The sequence below is a fragment of the Balearica regulorum genome, chromosome 3 (genome assembly GCF_011004875.1).
Source record: "Balearica regulorum gibbericeps isolate bBalReg1 chromosome 3, bBalReg1.pri, whole genome shotgun sequence".
In the NCBI taxonomy this organism is placed as follows: domain Eukaryota; kingdom Metazoa; phylum Chordata; class Aves; order Gruiformes; family Gruidae; genus Balearica; species Balearica regulorum.
Genome location: NC_046186.1, coordinates 49,897,250 through 49,920,995, shown reverse-complemented (window position 1 = coordinate 49,920,995; position 23,746 = coordinate 49,897,250). Strand labels below are relative to the sequence as shown.

The following is a 23,746-nucleotide window of genomic DNA, read 5'->3' as shown; positions in this document are numbered from 1 at the left end:
AGATGTGGAGATATATTTAAATTTATTATAAGTTTTCAAACTTTTTTTTAAACCATGTGCTGCTTTTTTTTTTTTTTTACAGTGTCACAATAAAAGTATTAGGTAGTCAGTGGCATGCTCTATTGACCCATTTGCGGACCCCCTTGTTCCTCCAAAAGTAGTGAAGATGTGTATTAATAGAGTGATAAAACATACCCTGTCATGTTCAGCGAGCAGGAATACATCTGTTGAAAGCTTATGTGAACCATGGGCAGGATGTTTTGCAGGGTCTTGCTACTGGTAGAGAGAGTCATAGTTGCATTGGATTTTATTTATGTAAAATAGAAGTTTTTCAACTACCCAATTTAAAACTTTAAAATGCTATTTTAAAATATCTCTGTGTGTTTCTGTGGATTATTTGCCCATTGAGAACTGAACTAAAGTTTGATATAAATGGTTCAGACATTTCGATCATTTTGTGCAACAGATGGCTAAGAAAGAGCTGCCGTGGCAAGGAAATAAACTCAAGGCTTCCTTACAAACGATAGCTGAAGTTTTACATTGAAAAGCCTCTGACTTCTACTCCTTCCTGGTATTGCAAATGGTTTTGTGCACTTTTAAGACAGTTTTCATTCATATTTTCTTTAATATGCTTTCAACTGAATTGCGAATAAGCATCTTTTTTGGTATGACAAATCAAACTGAGTTATTGTAAATGCCACTTTTGTTCTGAGGATCCTTGTTACCATCACTAAGAGCTGCCCTTCTTGATGGTTATGATTGCTTATTTTGTCCTGCAATTTCATTTTCTGAAGTTCTTTGTTTCCTGTTGCTTGAGATGATTGTTTCAAACCAAATTTAAATTATGGAAGTAGCTTAACAACACCAAAAAAACCCCTCAACTAGCCAATTTCTTTCTAACAAAACAGTAACCGACCTTACCATTAGTAAAATGGGAGCACCCTCAGCTGTTCTTAATTTCCCAAAGGAAACGATGATCGACAGAGCTAGATTTGGATATTTTCCTTGTACTCCCATGCCGACATTATCAAAACTGTATCTGGAGTTGGCTGCTTTCTTCCAGGGATGGTGAGGGGTTCGGCTCTCTTTATCCAGCTTCTGCTACCCAGACAGCATCAGGGTTGGTGGTGATCTGGACCCACTTCTTGGTGACAGAACTTGTGAACGAGGTCACTCCATAGGCATTAGTTAATCAAATGTCTGGGCACTGTCAACTACAGCTAGAATTAATTTGAGTTTAAAAAAGCTTTTACACGAAAGGCTGCTAGGAGTCTTCTGGGCCATCCGATGTCCACTTTTATATTTATGCTTTGAAATATCCACTGCTGACAAAATAAAACAAAGCTTACAAAAAAGTGAAAATTTCTCTAAAAATAAAAGGTGCTGTCATGATGTCAGATATCATGGACTTTGCCATCTAGAACTAGTTTCATTTTTCCCTTGATGTTTTAAAATAGTGTTTAGATCTTGTCATACGTACCCGTATTGTAAGAATGCAGTGTGGTTAGCAAACAGTTTCTATATAACATAAGAGTTAAGCTTGGGGAAAAACGGCGTTTGAATTGTTGGAAAACTTTGCTGTGAAGAAAGGTTGTGTCTGCCTCTGCCTTCGTAAGCAGCAGAAGCTTTAGGGGTATGTGGTCATAAGATGTTCTGTGATTTAAAATCAGCTATATTTTGGCTTGCAAGCTCATATGCTAAAGCACGTCCATATGGGCATAATGCCTTTTTACAACTCTCTTCTTTCTGTAACCCAGAGATTCAGAATACCTATGTTTTTATGATTTCAATACTATATCTTCAAATATATCTCAAATTTTTGTCTTTTTTTGTTAGAGGTCCATTTTAGATGCTTGAAGCTCCTACGTGATGTTCATGTAGTGAACAGTAACTTGTGCCATCATTTTCAATCCTGTGATAAAATCCGAACTTGTTTAAGAACAACATATTTTTGCAACAAATCATAGAATTAATTTCCTTGTATATGTCGAATTGCAATGACTGTTTAATCTTCAGTTCCTGCAGTTGATATTTGATAATGTCCACATTTCTGTTACTGCTCAAAGGCTCCAGCAAACAAACATTTTCAACTTATGGGTCTTCTGAAAGATTTTTTTAACTTCATAAATTGTTTCAGGATACCTTTCTAGAATATATTTGATTTTGTTGGATTTAAAACAAATAATTATAAAAATCACTGCCAATTTTCAATACCATCCAGCAAATTTTAGTAAATACTGTTTTTTCACGGAGCAGATTGGTTGTTAAGGAAAAGATTGTGTTGCGTCTTCCAAGAGCTCCTGATTTTAAATTTAAAATAAATTGATCTATATCTGAGTGGGGGAAAAAAAAAAAAAAAAGACTTGATATATAGGAAACTACTTGAATTAAATGCTCATTTTGACATTTTGCCAGTCATGGGAATTTGCACATGCTCTGGGCTGAGTTAAGATATTAAAACAAAAATACTACAGTAAAATGAAATACGAGGAAAGTTGAGGCTTGACTTTGTAAGTTAGCATATGCATAATAGCAAACATGTGGTTTCTCTGTTCTTCACTTTCCTTGTATAAGTTAATAGTATGTCTGAAAGCAAAGGCATTTTGATACAGCTCTGGGTTACTTGGCATTGCAGAAATCTCCTACTTTTTCCATTAGTCTCAAATTATCCTCTCCCTTGTAACGCAGCACTTCTGGGTGATATCCATAAGGGAGGAAAATTAGAGCTGAACGGATGGATTCTATTTCATTTGTTACCGATTTCATGACAGATAATACCTTGCTAGAAAACTATAGGGTCACACAGAATTACTTCTTGCTCGTTTCTAAGTAATTTCATTGACGTCACTTAGAGGGAAAAGGTTTGTTATATAAGAGGGTTTTTTTATATTACTCTTTTAAAGAGTACCTTTTGGCTTAGCGTACGCTACAGGTTTGGCTGAACTGAGAAACTAGAAACTTCTTAACATTTATATGCTTGAAAAATTTTCTGTACCTTCTCATTACTGATTTTAGTTTATTCTAAGCAAAACAGCTATGGTCTTTTCTGGGTTTGGATGGGGTCTTTTCCCCTCTCTAGAAAGTACCTAAAGGTGTGACAGTAACGCGTATGTGAGAAAGATTACAAGTCATGTCTAGCTTTGAAGGCCCATTAGTAAAATAGTGGCATATTAACACCTTGTGAGCCAAAGGAGCTGACTGCAGTAGAATTTGGGTTTGGGGGAAAGAATTGGATTTGTGTTAATTAAAATATTTTGTGGAAAGTAATCCAAATTAATATTTTGGATTGTTTGGATACAAAGCGTTGAGCGTCTCTGACCTTACAGTCAAGGTGATAAAGCTCACTAGAGGCATCACTGAGATCTCTATCAGCCCCCTGGGAAAGTTAATACCTGACATTTCTAAATCACATCTTTATTTACTTATTTTTAAATACTTTCAGTCATTCCTCACCCTTAATATGGGAGTAGTAGAGGTCCTCCATCACAGCCCTTCATTTATCCAGTGCAGTTCTATAAGGATTTTTAATACCTTCTGTAATTATTTTTTTCTTGACTATAAAGGAGAAATTGTAGGGGCTTCTCAAGTTTGTTTGGGATTGTTGGTTCTTGGTAACTGGTAAGGAGCTGAAGTACAGATGTGCTCTGGGGTTTTTGAGGGGAGGGGTTGTCTTTTTTTTTTTTTTTTCCCTCCCCAGTCCCTCATGAGGAATATAGTCAGCTGTTAATGATTAGTGTAATGATCATTACATTTCAGTGTAGGAAAAGGATCTATGTTGAGTGTGTTGACAACTCTGTGTATTTTGCATTGCTCTTTTTGAGCAGAAAATTAAGATGATGTTGTTTGAAGCTGCCAGCATATTTATGCTGATACTTTTCTCTATTCATCCCCAAAAGAATGCCCTTCTTTATTTGGCACTGTGGCATCCAGAGTCTTGTTACTCACCATGTGTGTGCCTCACCATGTGTGTGCCACACCATTAACTCCTGCGAGCTGACACAGCTGCAGTTTCAGTGCTTTCATGTTGTCCTCTGTTTCATTTTCAGGAGAACTGTCTTACTGATGATATCGGTATATCTACGTGGAAGGAGCAGGTTTTCCTGTCACATAGTGCCTTGCTGGCAAAGAGCTGCCAGGCTGCGATGGAGCTAGCAAAGCATAGCGCTGAGATTCAGGACATGGCATTTCAGTATGGAAAGCACATGGCTATGAGTCATAAGGTACGCCTTTTTCTTTCACTCTGGGATCTTAAAAACAGCAAGACTTGTAAGATATGTTGCTCTTGAGCTTTGTTGTATACTGCCACTATGCTGTAGACTTTTGCCAGCAGGTCAGTGGTGTTGAGAGAGTTGACTGCTGCCTCGTGTGAAGATGTTTGCAGAAATTGCTGGTATGAACAGTGCTTATGAACTGACAAAATCATAATTCTGGCAATATAGCTTATTTCATTCAAGGCTCTGTTAACGTCCCTCTAGTGCATCTTTCTGTAGCAGCTTAAAACTTTACCTTCTCTGCTCCTACGTTCTTCTTGAAGCCACTGTCCCAGTAGCAGGAGTTGCAGGAGGAAGCATGTGTTGAGTCTCAGCTGCCACCATGCAGAGATTTGTACCGAGAGGCTCAACTGCCTCCAGCAGCACACGAGGCTGAGGCATGAGCTGCGGTGGCTGAAGGACCTGCATATGTTCTGAATAATCTGCTGTTGAGGTAACTTCCAGAGGGGGCAGCTGGGGGATGAGGAGGGAGGTCACCAGATATGGACAGGAGCAGCCTACACCTCTGCAGTAGTAGGATTTCCCAGAGGAGGCCTCTGACCTTCATTAGAAGTGTTTCAGTCCACAGCTAGAGTTAGTCCAAAGGAAAACGCACGTAGTGTGGAACTCGGGTCCTTGGCACTCTTGGTTTGCCCTAAAGATCTGCTCCTACTGGATTGCACTACTTGCAAGTAAAGACGTAGCTTGAGACAGGCAGGCTGACCTCTCATCTGCTTCAGCTGAGTTGGTTGAGACAGTTTCTAGTCCTTCCAGGAGAAGGAAGTGGTTTTATAAAGTACAACTTTACTGCTGTGGAGGTGCGACTATATGCTATTACTAGGTACAGCTCTACCAGTAAATTGCTTCTAGTGCAGACTGTAACCTTGATATTTTGTGTCTGCTTTAATATTAATACATTCACCATTGACATATAGTTGTGTATAAGAAGGATTGCATCATTTTCATAGAAATCTCCTAGCTATGTAAAGTTTCCTTTGTCAAGAGAGTCATATTGCATCAGCTTCCTCGGGTCCTGAAAAGTAGAATATATTACCCTTCACAGATTAAAAACTGATATTCTTCCCACCAATGACAATATCATTCTTTCCTTTATATTTTTTTCTGCTTCCTGCCACTCAAAAATTGCCTACCTGGCTGTGTCCCATCACTTGCCCAGCTCTGCAAGCTGTTCTTTACCTATTTCTTTGCAGATTCTCTACCTGCTTCTCTTTACCACAACTGTCTGCCACTGCAATGCTTCCCCCTCTTCCTCTTCCTCCCCCAAACTTAAAAGCGCAACCAAAGTACAAGTGTCAAAGCAGAAAGTGGCGAGTAGGTATAGGATCAGGATATGGACCTTGATGTGGTGAGCGGGTGGATACTTAGACTGTACCTGGGAACTGAAGACATTCTTCTCTTTCAGCTACATTCAGACCTTCAGCCATTTGTTAAAGAAAGTGACACCATGGCCTTCAGTTTGAATTCTGCTCCTGCAGTCCTGCATCAGGAATTCCTTGGAAGGGAGGCATGGATTAAACAGATCAGAGAGGTAAATTATTGTTTAGCATTTCCTAGTTTTGCCATTTATATCTCTCTTCCTATCTATACTTTGAATCTGCAAAGACATTTAGAAACTAACAACAGAGAAGACAATATAGAGGTTACCTCTGCTCTCCAGTGCTTAACACCTCTCTCTCCCATGCTTTCAAGAGGGGGAAATCTAGGGACCTGACAGTCGAGTCAAACTTTTGTGTGTCAGCATAACAAGTGGATTCATTTGCGTGGAGCATATGTCTGTTCCCCTGCTATACTTGTGCAGTCCCACGTCTTAGCTTAAAGCTACTTTCACTGGCAACTTAAAGCAGAGAAATTTGCATTACAGTGGTTGAAAGGTAGGCGCACGTTTCCTTCTGCCAACTTGGCTCTGGGAGCAGTAATTTTGGATGGGGGGGAAAAGATCTGGGGAACTTGGCTTCCTGACCACTACAAAATATTTGTGAGATCTAGCTGGTTGTGTCCTTATTCTCAGTTCTCTTAATCCAGCTGTCTTTTCCTCTAACCCTTAGATGAAGAAGGCAGTAAGAATAAGCTAGCTGTGTGGTGTAGATCTGTTTTACGTACCATGTAGTACAGCAGGGTTCAGGTCCATGAATAGCTTCCTGGGTGTTGTTGAAACACAGATAGAGAACTCTACACGACAGCAGGGAGAGAAGGTGGGGGAAGGACCAAAAATAGCCATAATTAAGCATTCTGTTGCATTCCTGCATCAGTCGGACATGTTTTGCTGGTCTATAACAGCTGTGATGAGTATCGTTTGGAAATTCCTGCAGTTGTTATACAGATCTTCAGTAGAAAGGCTGCTGCCTTCAATAAGAAGCTGGCTGTGTGCAAGCATATTAATTCAAGATGTGCTTCCCGATGGCTCCTTTCCTTGCTGGTTTGAAAGCAGGACTCTCGGGCAGAAGGTGTGGAGTCTGAGCCTCTGCCTGGTTCTCCGTTCATGATGGCTGGGTTGCAGCCTGCCTTCGCATACCGCAACCAAGAGGCATAGTCTCTTCAGCCATGAAATTTTGGCAAGTATATGCAGAATCTACAACCTTATAGTGGTATGGAGTTGAGAGACCTTAAAGTGAAGCAAACCTTTTGTCATTTTGAAATTAGGGGCTGTTAGTTTATAATGTGTGACGAGGAATTTTGGAATTCTACTATCTCAACACAAGGCTTATATGCGAGTTTAATGTAAATGGATTTGGATGATTGCAGTTGGAGAATAATAGTATTACCACAGCACAGTTTTTATAAAAGCTTTGAAACAATTTCCCATCTGCAGAGTCTAGAGGAGGTTGTGGGACTCCAGGAGTGCCGTCTGTCTGCTTACTAATTCTCATACTGAAAATGGGCATTATAGAAACAATTAAGCAGTTCTTTCTGAAGGTGGCAGGGGGAGGGGGCCTGTGGAAATAGGTGACATGCACTGTGCAGAATTATCTACTAACTACTACTTTATCTAAATACAAAGTGAAACACCTTGTCCATGAGCCTTTCCTGGCTTGTGTTGATTTAGAAAGGAAAATTACCTTTTATTAAGTACAAGTTCTTTGAGATATCATCCATAGTCACATTCACTATGCGACATTCAAGATAGGCCAAGCACTCAAACCAGAGACTTTGTCACGTTGGCAGTACTAATAAGTGTGTGCTCGTGAGCCACCCTCCTGTGCAGTGCAGTGCAGCTTGTGTGGTATAAATAGGCAAAGCATGCACAGTACACCCAGTCCGCGTCAGGTAGAATTTTCCTTAGCTAACTAGGCATGTGGAAATCACATTATGGACCTGTAATTACTGCTAAATAATCTGGCTTTCTCCTTTGATTGTTTGCCATATAAGCATTCGTACGATGGGTTGAAGGTGGCAGCTTCCTCCTCCAACGGGAAGGTTTTGGAGGTCAAGAAAGCGGAAGTAGAGAGCCCCATTGCACCCAGGAGCCTCCGCAGTGGTGTGGTGCTCAGAAAACATGGGACTGGGACTCAGTGTCTGTCATGCATATCTTAGATGAAGGCACTCTGCAGAGAGGTCGTGAAGGATGCCTGAACTGCTGTGGGGTGCCCAGAACTTGTGTGATTGTTTCACCACAGTTCTCTTGTTGGAGGTCTGGATACAGTCGCTGTTCCCAAGGTAGCCTTTGAAAGAAGGCAGCCATGTGCACCTTTCTGCTGCTGAGCTGAAGACCTTTTAAAAGCCCCCTGGTCTCTTCATTTGAGAGGAGCAAAATACATCAGATACCCAGGTGTGAAAGGTTGTATCAACACCGCGTATGTGTGTTTGGAGAAGATTAGATTCTGATTTGGATGAAATTTAGACTGCCTTAAAAGGGACTTGGGATGTGTATGGGGGAAGCTGTGTCACAGGAGGAAAGAAATGTGTAGGTATGTATACGTGTGTGTGTGTACATGGAGAGAGAGATATATATGTACATGAATGTATGATCATTCATAAAGACCTGAGTTTCTCCTGTTCTCACTGACCCCACCACCAAAACCCTCCACCTTTGTGCGTTTAAAACTAAAATACCCAATGAACTGTTTGGCAGGTGTCTATTTTAAAAGAAATATGGGTTGATGGGTTGGAATAGAGTCCTGAAATGCTTTAAAAAAAAAAAAAAACAAAACCAAAACAAACCCTAAATGGTTCCTTGGAAACACTGTGGTAGACAAAGAAGTGCTTGAGTGCTCTTCTTCAGAAAAAGTGTTGAAATAGTTGCTGAATGAAGTCCCACTAAGCTTTTGGAAAGCCCTATATTCTAAAAATTTAGCAGGTGATCCAAGATTATAGGATGGAGGATTTCCTAGGGGTCAAAAGACAGAAGAGCTGGTCACTTTTAGCCACTTCCAGATACCTCTCGCTAGACAAGAACAGAAATTCTCTGGGTTAAGCAGACATCCAGCATCTAAGCGGTGAGGTATGAAACGTCAAAGTTTAAATGAAGAAATTAAGCAGAATCCTTCAAGAACAGGTCTAGAATCCCTCTTAGTTCATAGCACTTGTAATTTAAAAAAGGAATCAATCAGAAACTAGAACCATCTCATCTAGGTCAAGGTAATCCATGTGCTTTTCACCATATCTTTCTGAGCCTTCAGAGAACAAGCATGACTGGAAGAAAAACATTTATCAAATGTTTTATCAAGCATTTCTTAAGTACAGGTTTTAGGAACACATGTAAGAAGGACCATCTCATCTGAGAAGGAAAAGTCAATCTTGGAAAACATACTGAAAACCTGCTCCAAAAGCATTGTCTTAAGCAGACCACAAGCGGATGGTTTATCTGATGCATTCTGAGTCATTTCATGGGGCATTCAGGGATCCTTTTTCCTGGCAGGGCAAGTTAACTTCACACCACCTCATTTATTAATGAAGAATGTTATAGTGGTATTGTCCATTGCTACTGGCACATGGTGATGTTTGATGTTCAGGAGGAAGGCGGAGCTGAGTTGGCCGTTTATATCTCTAATATGCTGGTAAGCAGATGCTTTTCTTTGAGGACCCAGAACCCCGACATTCAGAGGCTGAGCTCCCCGGCCAGTCAGCAAGACCTAGAAAGTTATCAAAGTTTGACAACAGTGCATACCATTTGTAAATCAGGCTTAATACCTTTGAGGAAGCTAAACCAGATGCAGAAATCTGACATAAAGTGCAAAAAAAAATAATAAAAAAAAAATGGTGTGTGTCTGAAATCGGGGTCAGTAAAAGTCAAAAGATCCAAACTACTGTGAGGCTAAAAAGAAAGAAAAAAAGCAAAGGTACGGCCATTGACTTGAATGCTTGAGAGGAACAGAGCACAAGAAAATATTCTTGCTGTTTGTAGTGTGGATTAGACGCCGGAGGAGGCATGCTGAGCACACACCTCTTCTGGTATTGCTAAGACTAAAAAGCCTCTTCCTCAAACATGTTGGCAAATTTTCCGCTGCAGTGTGAATCTGCATATAGGCAATCATTTATTAAAGAACATATTTCTGGTGTGTTCCGATATACAATGTAACTACTAGATATATTTTGAAGCCATAAGATCCAACCGGTATGAATAAAAGTTGGCAAATCGGAGAGATGGGAATACACAAATAAGGAAGCAGTTATTGGCAGTGATTTTGCTGCTCCCAAATGCTATCAGGCTGTTTTCTTAATATGCATTCCAGAAAAACTGACTCTTTAGAAGCTTAAAGAGAGTAGTAAAGAAGTTTTGTGGATCAGTCCCCTTTCTCCTTCAGTGAAATCAGTGTTGTTATCTACTGTTTTCCTTCCTGGTCTGCTTGCTTAGTATCTCGTCGGTTCTTTTCTCTATTTTATTCTTCCTCCCTTGCAAAAAAATTAATTTATTTTCCAAATCTGTGCCATCTCAGCAACACTTTTCAAAGCTGGGCTTGCCACTTAGTGTTCCTCTTCAGTGCAAGCCTCAGCTCTTCCCCTTCTGCCAGTGGACCTGCTCCTCTTGGCTGCTCTCTGAAGTCCCCACAGAGGACACAGAGAGGTGGTGGTCTTGATCTACATCTTTTCAGGAGACCATTCCAGAAGAACTGAGGTTTGTGGTATTCCCTTGTGAAGGCTAGAGTGAAAGAAATGAGTGAACTTTTTTTTTGTCTCTTAATGTGCCTGAAAGAGAAGAACTGGAGTTGCATGAGGTGACAGTGATAGAGCTGGATCTGACCTAAGGGAAGGGCTTCAGTTCAGGTTGGTTAAGCAGGAGTTCTCTGGGTCTGGCAGAGCACTGCCACCGGGTGAGAAAGACATAGACATCTCTTCTACATCATCCTGTGACAAAATTGAGGAATTTAGACTACCTACTTTTCTGCATCTGGGCAAGAAGAAACTTAAAATTTATTCATACTTCTTTCTGAATGTGTTAGGAGTTACAGGTTGTATGTATCTGCTGCTCAAGTAAAGGATGGTTCTGATGCTCAAATGCAATTCTGAACCAAAAGCATCTCTAACCTAGGTCTAATAGCACTGACATGGTCCTGACATCCCCTTTTGAGAGATCTAGACTATTACCTGTGTGCAAATCCCTACAGATAGACAGAGAGATCTCTTTTAAGAAAATAAATCGTGTTATTGCTGATAGGAAGTATAGTTTATTTCAGAATCTCATGGGATAAATTAATTAATGCAAAGCATGATTTCTTAAGACCAAAACGTTTTGGATTCAACAAATGTTTAACTACAAGTCATAATAAAAGAACTAAAAATTACATTAAGTATCTGCAGTCCTCAACTGAAACAGAACCATGTTGTATAAGCTGGTAACACACTGGGTTGTATTTTAGGTTTTTCCCTATCAGATTCCTAAAGAAAGTCGGTTATGTTTAACATAGTAGCTCTTTTAATTGCATTCTTTATTCTTGCAACTCTAGTTTGTAGTATGTAATGTCTTATATAAAAATCTCTCTTTCTCTTTAAGGCACAAGGAAAAGGAAATATAATGGACTACAAGAAGGTTGGTAAATTACATTTAAATCTCATTATTTTAATGCCTTTTTGTGATGTTTTCAAGGATATTCTTGACAGTTGAGAGAAACTTCATTATTAAAGTCAGGTTATTTGTGCATGTGTACATGGAGGGAGAGAGAATGGCTTGTGCAATTTCTTCATTTTATAAAAGCCAGTAATAGTCAGCTGTACTGTAAGTATCAAATGTAGCTATTTAATAATCACTTTTGCTATTATTTATCCCATTTACTTCCCTAAACTTGGTTTTGAAACCAGGCTTCTGATGGCTTTTGCTGTCATCTTTTTCTGCAGTCTTTTGCACGTTAGCTCCCGTCAGTGGTCTCTATGTATTGATAGAGTATGCTGTTACATTTTTTAAATCTCACCTTAATGCCCTGCGATCTATTAAAAAATATACATGCACATGTTTTGTAATAATTTCTGTTTCTTCCAGTCCCCATTACGACTTTTTTAGCTAAGTCACCGCTGTATTTGCTACTGGGACTGCTCTATAGTAAAGGCAGAGCTGAACTAACTAGCTTATCCAGTGAAAGTAGCTGGGACACCACAAAGCTCTTAGAGAGCTGCAGGAGATGGCTGAGAAGGTTCCCCTGGTTAAATACTGGAGGACAGCATGCTTGTACTGGAGACAGAAGATGACGTTGTGTCCCCAACTCGCTTACTGAGCATGAACCTGACTTGTTCAGAGTCTGACGTAGATCATGAGGATCCAGGTAGTTATCTCCAGCATCAATGGGAAATGATAAATAAGTTATTGAGCCGCACACACGATTGAGAATTGCTTCTTGAACCGGGGCCTGAAGAATGTTACAGCTCTGACTGATTGCTGCTAGTATGGAAGGCTAACACACAGGTACAAGTTAGAATTTTACTATAACTATTCTGTATTAAGAAAATTTGTAATTTAGAAGTAAAGCATCTAAAATTTCTTTACTGAATTAAATATTTGTCCATGTATTCTGTATTTTGACTGAAATTATTTCATATTTTGCATCCTTCCCATGAAATTTAAAAACTTAGTGTGCTTAGGCAACTTGAACACTTGAATAAAAGGAAAGGAAGGGGAAAAAGTCCTTCAAATTTTGTATTTTGAGCAATTGACTTCAGCTAGAAAGCATGTGATTTTACTAGCTCTGGGTAATGATCTCTTATATAAGCACAGATATTATGAGTTTAGTAATGATAGTGAAAAATACTCTATGGTTATTGTGAGCTCAAAAAACAATCAACTTTGTTTTTTATAGAATTCAGCTTCAAAACTATCACGTCACATCCCTCTCTTCTATGTTTCTTCGTGTAAAATAAAAGTGGTCGTTAGTTACATCCATGCTAAATGAACCCAGTAACCTGTAGCTCACCCCAGCATCGTAGCTTGCACACGACCAATTAGGAGGTATCTTGTGCGGTACAAATTAGTATTTCCTTTTTGCCCTTTGCCGTGTTGTCTTTATTTCTACATCACTGGAGTCAGTGTTTTGCACATTGCTCAGTCTTTTCTTCTCAGCATCAAGGTCCCCTCTCATCTTTCTATTCAGTTGCTAGAATTACTTCAACATTCCTGATCAAATTTGAGGATTTGTTTCTCATTGAGTCTCCAAAATATCTCCTCTTTAACTTTGTAAAAGCAAAGGTCACCAAAACTAGCTGTAGAACTTCTGAAAATTTGTATTATTTTTGTTCTTTTAATTTTTGTTATGAACTTCAGTTTGCCACTTAGTTGATGTTGATGTTAAAATGTTCTTCCTTTAGTTGTATTCATAAATAATATGTATACAAAAATTGTTAGCTGTTTATCCCTGCTTAAGAATGTTTTACCTTACTCGTTGTGGCTTTCAGTTAAAATAATGAATGAAAGTAAATTTGAGAAATTGAGATCTACCCATTTAACATGCCTCCTTTAAAGGCAAAGATCTTATTTCAATTTTGAGACTGCTCAAGAATTTTGCATTGTTCTTTTGATGCATGTTATATTAAAATGCTATCCCTGATTTTTTTTCACTGACAAAAAACTATCTAGATGGTACTAGTAAATTTAGTGCAGGCTCTGACGTAAATACAGAGATATAGAAGTAAAATACTTTCTATTAATTTAATTAGTTCTGAGAGTGTCATGTCAATAAGGTCACTATGTTCTGCAAAACTTTTTGGTATTCTTTTTCTCCCAGCCTTTCTCAATCTTTTTATCAGAAGGACTTTGATATCGCAAAAGGCTTATTTTGAGGTCTGTCTTTCTGAATATATTTTCTCAATTAGCATCTGAATGTTTCACTCTTTTCTTTTTTTTTTTTTCCCCTACACCATCACACTGCATCCAGACAAATTATTGATCCATCGTTGTGATGTTTGAAAGTCTCTTCCAGAGATGAAAAAGTAGTTTCAGCTCTGTTTTAGTGGTGTTTCTCTGATAACAGAAGAGAAAGTACCAGTATATGGCAGGGGCAAAATTCATGTATGTCATTGAAAGAGACAGCAACTCTTCTGTCACCCTCATTCGTATGTGAGATTTTGGCAAAAATCTCACTCTTTTTAAAATCAAAGAGCGTTTATCCATTTTACATCTACTTTGCATGCAAGGTAAGCTGTGTAATTCTAAAACAACAAATTGAGATTCTCAATTACTATTTTATAATATTGATTACAAACTCTCTACTGAAGTCAAGGCCTTAATGGTGCTTGAAATTATACAGACTTTTTAAATGAGTGTAACAAAGGCACAACTAGTAGCAGAAATGATATGCTAGGAATAATTTTTGTTTTCTGGCCAAGGCTCTAGAAAAACTATAAGATAAGGCTAAATAAAGAAATAAATCCTGTAGTTTGCAGGCAGTGAGTATGCTGCTGCAAGGATTTATTGTTTCTCTAAAAGCAATATTCAGAAATGATAAATTAAGTCAAGTGAAAGAGGACGTAGGAAAATTTTTTTTCTCTTTACTGCAGCCCTGTCCGTTTGCTCTGCTCTCTGTTGTAGAGGCCTTTCATCCACACTGGCATGGGAAATGTGGTGCATCAGCATAGGATGCTGTAATGTACTTTGCTGGTTTGTATATGAAACACTGTGCATGACGTTAACACGGGGAGCAGATTCCGTACAGCACTGGAACTAGCATGAGTCAAGAAGTGGTAGATCCAGCCGTTCACACACTGCGTGGCACTAATGTCTTGAACTTCCCATATGGCGGGAGAGAGAGAAGAAAAATGGGAAAGGTCGCGTTGGGAAACAAGGAGGATTCTCAGTGGCAGCCTGCTGTCATGCAACTAATAAATACCACAGTGCCACCCAGTTGCGTTGGCAAGAGTCGCATGGCTCCCCTTCCCCAGCTCACCGTTGACCACCAACCACGGTGTGTTCATCCCGCTGCAGTGCTGTCTGCAGAGCAGCTTTGCAGTCCCGCGGTGTAAATGACGGTGGTCCCACGGTTCTGTTTGTTCAAATGCCAGAGACTCGTCATGAGATGTGTCACGGGACTGTAGGCCGTGGAATATTCACTCTCTTGCTCCTGAAATGCAGCAAAGAGTTAAAACCAGAGGATTGTTGTTTGTAGATGCTTCTGACCTGTGGCGGTTTTCTATGAAAATTTGTCTTGTTGGTTTTGGAGCAGCCACTGCCATTAGTTCATTTGTTATGTATATTAAAAAAAAAAGTGATTTAATGAATGTAGGGTTTTTTAGATATGTTAGTAATATTACAAAAGCAGCCAAAACCATTCAGAAGAAGCAATTTTCTCCTTTGCTGGGATTAACTATATCTGAATTGTCAAGGTGTACATCCAGTACCAAAAATCAGTTGCATCTTTGTTTTTAATCACTGGGTATTTTCCATGGCTTCTTTGGGGTGAGAGTCCAGCACAACTTCTGTTCCATTAAAGCAAACAACTATAAGATCTTTTAACATAAATATGAAGTTAATTGCTTATGTATGCTAAGATGGCAATTAACAATCATTGTTTGCATTAATGTGATTTAAGAAAGTCATGCTTTTTGGTAAAAAGGCATCACTTAACTACCATTGTTTAGATTTAAAAGCTAGTGGGCCTTGTTAAGTTCATTGTGAAAGACGTGGAAAGGCATAAGGAGGAGGAGTTGGTGTCTCTTCTGAAGTATTAAAGGGTCTGTACAATCAATCAGTGTCTTGGGATGACTTGTAATTTTTTGGCAAACCGTACTACAAGAACTGCGTAACAGCTGGAGTAGCAGCGTTCCCTGTGAGCGGGCCATCTTTCCTCCACTGCTGGGGGTGACTTTCCAGATCTGGTCTCTTCCTAGACAGGTGTCTCTGAGTTTTAAGTAAAACCAGAATTTTTCTGTTTGTCAGATGAGTAGTACTACCAATGGAAGTTTCTACAGGGTGTTTATGCCCTTTAAAGATGCATTTCTTTACCTTTTATATAGAAAAAGTTCCTAAGAAGAAATTGGATAAATACATGTACTGCTCCAACTTCAAGTGGCATATCATTCTGCATATATAGCCAACAAAGATTTTTGAAAAAATGAATGTATCTTACAACATTACGAAGTGATGCATTTAAATGATTATCTGGCCCATTTTGAGAAGGAAGAGCATAACCCTGTGTCCAGCCACAAAAACTGTGAGAGTGGATGCTGAGATAGTCCAAGGTACTTACTTAAAAAGCAAAGGAAGAATTTCACAAAGTTGATCTACTAGCTGTGAAACATGTCGGTGCCCTTTCAAGGTAACATTTCAGTGGTCTAAACCTTCAGTGCTTATTGAGCATGGTGTTCCCACAAAAGGGAAAACAAATTTAGAAAAGCTAGTGCAGAACACTGCAAACAGGGCATTACTCAGTCACTCAGCCACAGATCAATTTAAATTTTGTATTTTGAGGTTTCTTTTTGTTTCAGTGAGTACTGTGCGCTTTAAAAATGTAGAATATTTTAGCTCGCTTCTTGAAGTGAGCTCACTTCTCAGAGAAAATACATGATGTGTGAAGATTTCAGGTATAAGAAATTAAGCTGTTTAGGATCATTCTTCTAAAACAACAAAAAAAAATTCTGAAGTTACTTGGTATCTTATCACTTAAATAATCCTAAGTTTGACCATTGCAAAAAAGCCCTAAGAATTTCAGTGTTCTCATTCTCCCTTTGCACATAAAATCTAGTACAGCCAAAATACCACATATTCAGGGAGTCTTTTCCCCACCAAATTTGTTATACCCTAGAGGGTAGAGGAATCTTCTTTCCTTTGGCTGGGAAATAAGGCAGAAATTTAGAACCATAGGATGGTTTGGGTTGGAAGGGATCTTAAAGACCACCTATTTCCAACCCCCCTGCCATAGGCAGGGACACCCTCCACTAGACCACGTTGCCCAAAGCCCCATCCAACCTGGCCTTGAACACTGCCAGGGAGGGGGCATCCACAACCTCTCTGGGCAACCTGGCCCAGTGTCTCTCCACCCTTGTAGTGAAGAATTTTTTCCTAATATCTAATCTAAATCTACCCTCTTCTTTAATTCTTCAGCCTCCAAAATCCAGCAGTCCCTAGCTTGCCTCTTTGATCTCTTGCTGCTCTCAGACGTGACATTCTGTCCAACAGCAATCCTGAACAGTTGGTCTGAAAGGCAAATACTTAACTGCTGTGGTATGGGTGAGAAATTTTCTCTTTGCCTTTTTAAAACAAAAAGACTGGGAAACGTAGTACTTTTAACTCAACTCTATTCACAGAATCATACAATAATTTAAGTTGGCAGGGACCTCTGGGGCACATCTGGTCCAGCCTCTCACTCAAAGCAGAGCCAGAATGGGTTTGCTCAGTTGAGTTTTGAGTATCTGCAAGGACAGGGATTTCACAGCTGACCTGAGCAACCTGTTCCAGTGCTTGATCTCCCTCCTGGTGGAAAAGAATTTCCTTGGGTCTAAGCAGCATCTCCCATGCTGCAACCTGTGCCTGTTGCCTCTTGTTCCTTCCACATCCACCTCTTCTCAAGAGTCCAGTTCTGACTCCTTTGCACTTGCCCATGAGGTGGTTGGGACAGCAGTAACAGCCTTTTCTTCTTAGGGCTGAACGAAGCGATTCCCAGCATTTCCTTGTAGACCATGTGCTGCTCCAGCCCCGTATCATCTGGGTAGCCTCCCACTGCGCTTGCTGCTCTGCAGCAATGTCTTCTTAGCAGGAAGCCCAAAATTGGGCACAGCGCTCCAGACATGGTCCCACAGGCCCCAAATAGGGCGCGGTAAGTGCTGGCTGAATAACACTTGTTAACACAGCCCAAGAAGCAGTTGATGATCTTTGCTGCGAGGACACACTGCTTCAAGACAAAACAATGTGCGTAGATAGTTATGAAGGAAAAAGAGTACAGTTGGACCATCAGAAAAACAGGATGTGGACCTCTTGGCCTGTTGGTCATTGGTTCAAATGTAGTTGAATGTTATCAAATCCGATTAGAGGCAACTTCTGTTGGATGACCATTTAGCACCATATGTGAAACTGGCAGTTGATTTGCAATTCACCACCACCATCACCATTTCATTACTTTCTGTGTATTTATAACAAATTAGTAGAATCGAAAAGCTGTGTAGACCCTGTCAAGGTTGTTTATCCAAATGCAGACTGTCCCTTACTTATTAATGTGCCTAAATACTTAATTAAAAAAACCCCGAACGTTAATGCTACAATGTAGGAGCAGGAATGCAAATTCACTACAATTTTACATATGGTATGACCTACACAACACAGAGTTTCTTTTTATTATTCACTTATGCTGTACCGCAGGAAATAATTTCTTAGTCTTAATGTCTGTCTTGCTCATAAGCAGAAAGATGGGACACACAAGTATACTCTTTTGGTTTTATGGTGTACTTATGGTTCAGCTGTACTCTTTTTCCTTCATAACTATTTACGCACATTGTTTTGTCTTGAAGCAGTGTGTCCTTGCAGCAAAGGGTAAGAGAAGTAAAGTTCTCATCTTCTGTTCCCACAGGTAGGGCCAGAACCATGAACAGACTATATATATTGTTACATGGCCATTGCTACCTCTGTATTTTGTCCAGTAGTTTTTAACATGAGAGATGGAGGCAGTCCTGAGACTATTCCTTAAGCTGAATTTAAATAACCAAAACCCAGCCAGTGATTTCTCAGGTTCTTGGCACCTTTAGAATGAAGCAGGACTTTAAGCTTCTGTTCAGACCACTGGCACTAGAAGTTAAAATGCAGTATTCCAGCGTAGCTAGCAGCTCAACTGGAGAAAAGTATGTTGAAGCAATCTGTATTTTGACTTGTATTTGGTTTTACTTACTGAATGCCACTCTGAAGAAGGTTATGTTTTAATGATGGATGAAATTGTTCCTACAAGTGGAAACATTTTTGCACAAAATGATGCCATGTAAGTAAAGACTAAAAGAGCAGATTCCTTTATTTAGAAGAAATTCATGAGTGTAATTAAAGTTTATAAAGTAACAAATAAAAGTAGTTCATTTTGCTTTTCTGTTTATTTGCCTCAAAAATTAGCAGTTTCTATCCAAATGAAATTAAAAAATAATACATCTAAACTGGATACATGGAATTTTTTTTATGCACTTAGTTTGTGAAGTTCATTACATAAAATCATTGAAGCCCAAAAATTGAGAGAGAGCGTGAAAGTGTAACTGTAATAAAACTGACAGTAGAGCTAAAGGCTTAAATTAGGGGTTTTTTTGCATACAGCAGGGCTACTGAAGCCTAGTTTCCTATGGAGTTATAGCCTATATTTCTTTCATAGCTATCCCCGTACAAGAAGCTCAATTTGTCCTTTTTTTTTTTTTTTTTATTCCTTCCCCTTTTACAACCGTAGCTGAGATAGAGGTAGCATGCGGTCTGGTTAATCCAGACTGGTTTACCTCAGTGTATGCTTATTTGAATTAACCAGCTGATTCTGCAAATGGAATATGAAACAGGTAAGTTTTTTTTAGGACTATAAATTGTTCATTATATAGGACGATCTCTAACTGAAGAGCTGAGGAAGGAGCTTGCCATAGGAGCAAGAATTTGTCATTTTGAGGTTCCTTGAACTTTGCCTGGAAACATTCAGTAATGGATTAGACTGATTTTTGTATAGTGATTCCTCTGCATATAGTTCGACATGAGCTTTGCAATTGTTTTGGCTTCAAGGCACTGCGTGTGTCTAAGGGCTTACACAAGACAAGCGTGTAAATGGATTGTGTCACTGCGTTAGAATTCTCCCCCTTTCCAGATTTTGGTGTTGGAAGTAAGTCATAGTGCATGTATACAATCATATATGCTTAAGCTAAGCTCCTCTGGTCTTTGACCAGTTTGAAGACTTTTTAGGAGCTATTTTCTTTCCTGTTTACATCTCAGTCTGTACTTACATGAGTATTACCAAGCATGCTAAACCTTTTTAATGAGCTTTAGCAAATCAGCAGCGTTTGCTTCAAGGTGTGCAAGTTCTACCATCTTGCCGAGTTGTGCCTCAAGGAAAGGGGAAGAAACAGCTTTTCAGGCTGCTAGCCTACCTCATCTCACCTATCCCCACCTTTGCTGCAGAGCTGTGGTCATGTGGCCGATTCCCATTCGTTAGAAGACGTGTTGAATTAACTATGCAACGCATTTATGCCTCAGGGCAAGTTCCTTTCCAGCACACAGTGCAGGAAGATTCTAACTGAAGTGGAGAATAAAATTTTGATGAACTGGGACTTGAACACTCAAGTGCTGTAATATGCTTTCAGCTAATTTCATCTTTAAATACAGATAATGAATCCACTTCAGTTTGTATTCAGATAAGAAATGTCATTCACTCTGTATGAATGCAAGTATCTGTAAAAATGGATGACTTTTACAATTTGCTCATGGCTTAGATTTTTTTTTTTGATTTTACATGATTTAAACTAGACAGATAAGGTTGTACTGACGTATTTGTAAATGAATTGGGGCATTGGGCTGTGTATTGGAGGAAAACATCATTTATAAACCACTGTATAATTAGTTACTGTAGATACGTGTTTGAGAAAAGCCCTCTTTTTAAAAGCCGATACAGTGATGTAAGCCACCAATGAAAGCCAGCTGGGACACATTAAAGATGATGAAATGCTGTCATGCCTTGGTTCTCAGGCCAGGAGGCATCAGCCTGGAGTTGGTCTGGGGACACCTGGGTTTAAGGTAGAAAAACGTAATGGTGTTTCATGATGGTCTCATGATGCTGTTCAGGAAAAAATAATAATTAAAAAGAAGCCCTCAATAAATGTGATTACTATTTAGAGCTTCAGCTAAATTGAGATACTGGGAAGAACCAACATGTTTCGTTTGGAATATTTGTTGCTATTATTTCATATGAAATTTAACTTGTCATTTACCCAAGCTTTTTAGGTGCTAAATCTTTCCAGCAGCTTGCCATGAAATGTCTGTTATTCCATGTTAATATTCTCTTTCTCATATGGCATATCACCAAACCATTGTCAAATTCCCTAACCTTACTGAGAAGATTGAGATTGCGCAGCTATAGTTCAGTGAGATAAAGTTTAACGCATCCCATTTTACTGACAAAATTTGCTTTTGTCCACTGTAACAAATGTAATCATACGGTATATAAATAGAAACCTGTATTACAAAAGACAAGAGTTCAACGTGTGTCATCCTATGCCTGTTTCCAAAAAGGGGATGGAACGGGTGTTCATAAAATACAGTTTTTGACTGCACAAAATGAGAGAGCGAGCGAGCGGCTGGTCTGCCAGTTCTGCAGAAAAGCTCTCAAGCAGTGCCTTAGGTATGAAATGCCCAGATATTTAACAATTTTTATTTTATTTTTTAAATTAAATGTGCCCTTTGAAGAGCCAGCATTTTTCAGGTGACGAAGTAATGCCCAATGTAGTTTAAATTACCCGCAGCTCTATTGTAGTGAGGAGCCAAAATGGAGCAGCTGTGAGAGTATTTGAGAGCTTTGTCTGACGGCTTGGGTTCTCGCCTTTACCTTGGGAAGGGGTGGCGGGAGCTCTGTCCTCTTAGAGATAGTTGCATGCGCCATGTTGCCGAAACCCACTCTGTTGTGCCTGTGTTTTCTGACAGCTGCGGGAAGCCATCAAGGCCGGCAAAGGTGTGACTTCTGCCATCGACCTCTGCCGCGGCCACGGGAACAGAGCGCTGGCAGCCCTGGAGCGCTTCCCTCCCTCCGAAGCCAGGGCCGCCTTGGCCAACATCATCTATGCCGTGACCAGGTTTCCCTGACCTGCCGTCCCTCCGCGGGTGACAACAACCCAGCGGGGACGCCGCCGATGCCCTGCGCCGCTGCTCACCTCATCGTCCCGATGGAGGAACGCGCACTGGCTGCCACCGCCACCAGCAAAATTCAAGGGGAGGGGGAAGAAAAAAAAAAGGTCACAGCCAGCTCTCGCTTGTTGTGCCAGAAGCACACTTGAGGCTGCACCGGTAGAAATAATTAATGAGTCCCGTTTCCGTGACCTCAGCAAATGGACAGGAAATAAGTCAGTATTGATTGGGCACCGGCGGGGACGGCGCCAGGGCGGAGACCGGTGGTTTTCCTGCCCGAGGGATGGAGGGGCGTGAAGATCCCGCTCAAACCTGCCCAGAGAGAGCGAGCTGCCCAAGCCGGGAATTAATGTCCCCGCTTCTCATGGGGAAGGGCAGTTCGGGGGATTAGTGGGGAAAATCCTCTCTCTGCCTGCATGTCTCCTCACACTGTTTTTCTGTATTCAAATGTAAAGTTACCCTGTGCCTAATGCTTTCTGTATTTGCGAAACTTGCTGAGAAAATGTGTCAAGCATGGTAAGTAGGAGCTTTAAAATATTTAATCAAATATTAATTTGGCTCTGTTAAGGGAAGTGACTGCCTAGGCTTTATACCGTGTGTGTAAAATATGTTGCTCTGGGTCAAAGAATGAGGTTTTTCCAACTCTCTTGGGGAGAGAATTATCCCTCCCTCAGATCAAGCCGTTTGTTTCAACACAATCTTACACAAAAGAATTTCCTAGGTTTATGACGCTTGTGTTCATTTAAGCCAAATAAATGTTAACTTGTAAGGCTAGACATCGGCCTTTGGCAGAAAGGAAGAAGGAATGCTCTTCTGCAAGTACAGTCTTTCAGCGCGCTGAATAAAATGCAGAAAATACTGGAAAAGTTTTGAACCTCAGTATGTTGAATTTTAAAGTTCAATTACAGACAGCATATAAGGTGTATCAGAAGCCTGCAATTTGAGACCGTCTCTGTTTTGTTCATAGGAGATGATTTTTGTGGTTTGCATGCGTGCAATCTGAGAGTGCCGTTGACAAGAAGGCTGAGTTTACATAAATGATCTAGATTGAGACTCAGCTACCTTTCTTCCTTCTGTGGTGTAATTACAGCCCAATCTGGAGACAGCTAGCACAGCAAACAGATTTCATTACATCGCTCACTCAAACACTAAGTGGAGTTATTTCTGTTAAATTCTCCCCTCCCTCCTTCTCCCCCTGCACTCCTTTCCCCCGTCGCACAGCTTGTTTGTCACAGACCGGCGTGTTGCGTTCCACTGAATGCAAAATATAAATAAAACCTCTGTCCTCTAAAAATACATGCTGCATAATGTACATAATATTCTGTGTAAGATATGCCTATATTATACCATAATATTAGATGTATAACAGGCAGCCTTGAGACACAGTCTTTCTATGGAAGCAGCATCCAGAACTCAGGACTCGCTTTGTTCTGGAGAATGGCTTCAACACCAGACCGCTTCTTCCTTGTGCTTCCTTTCTCATGCCTGCCCCGGTGTTCTCTCTCCTCCCAAGCCTCTGGCACTGCTGCTGGAGTTAGTGCTGCTGCAGCAGCAGGAAGGCTGGAGACAGAAGAGGAGCAGCGTGGGTGAGCCCCAGGGTATCTACCATGAGTCACCGGTATCTACCTTAGCTAACCACCCTACGTTTTTCACCTGTGAAGTTCCCTGAAGTTCTGCTAATGTAAAACTTGTGCTTGAAAGAAATACATCAATTCAACCAGAGTCATATTTCAGCTTTTTTTTGGCTCTGGTTTTTACATAGTACGTATAGCAGGAGCTATACGTCTTTTTGTCTTACATCTATGCTAATTGGTTCATAATAATTTAGGTCTGCAAGAAGCTTGGGTCTGCTGGAGATATTCTGAGCCATCTCACCTTGGTTGTGTGAAAGAAATATCAACCATATTGCAAAACTGTCTACACATAGTTTATTTTTTCATGAAAGTACAAGGTTTTTTATTTGTACTTTTTGCTAATAAAGGTAAATTGGCAAAATTTAATGACTTTTTTAATTTTTATCACCAGAAAGTTCTGATTGCTCTTAAACTAATCTTCAATCTTAATTAAAAAAAAATCAACACGAATTGTCCCTTAATATTATCAAGTAATCTTATATTTACGATATTTGCCTGTAATTATTGAGAAATTTTTGTTGTCTTGTTTCCACCAGGTAAACAACCAGCAAAGTATTATACCTGTCTGTCAAACTCTTGGTGAATTAATCACTGCTGTGTATTAATATATTCCCCACATCTTACACAATTTCTGAGCAGTGATGGAACCTTAA

At 39.9% G+C, this 23,746-nt stretch overlaps 1 protein-coding gene across 3 annotated transcripts in view; it reads left to right on the top strand.

The window, feature by feature from the left end:
- The window catches only part of PDSS2 (decaprenyl diphosphate synthase subunit 2), a 122,140-nt gene extending 98,681 nt beyond the window's left edge, over positions 1-23,459 (top strand). For 2 of the 3 annotated variants that reach the window (XM_075747828.1, XM_075747826.1), the window contains 4 exons: positions 4,047-4,220; positions 5,674-5,799; positions 11,200-11,235; positions 21,259-23,459. In XM_075747828.1, coding sequence (XP_075603943.1) covers positions 4,047-4,220; positions 5,674-5,799; positions 11,200-11,235; positions 21,259-21,417 — 495 coding nt within the window. In that variant the 3' untranslated portion in view covers positions 21,418-23,459. The remainder of the gene's footprint in view (positions 1-4,046; positions 4,221-5,673; positions 5,800-11,199; positions 11,236-21,258) is intronic. The other variant, XM_075747827.1, reaches the window with a different exon arrangement.
- Positions 23,460-23,746: the final 287 nt, after the last annotated feature.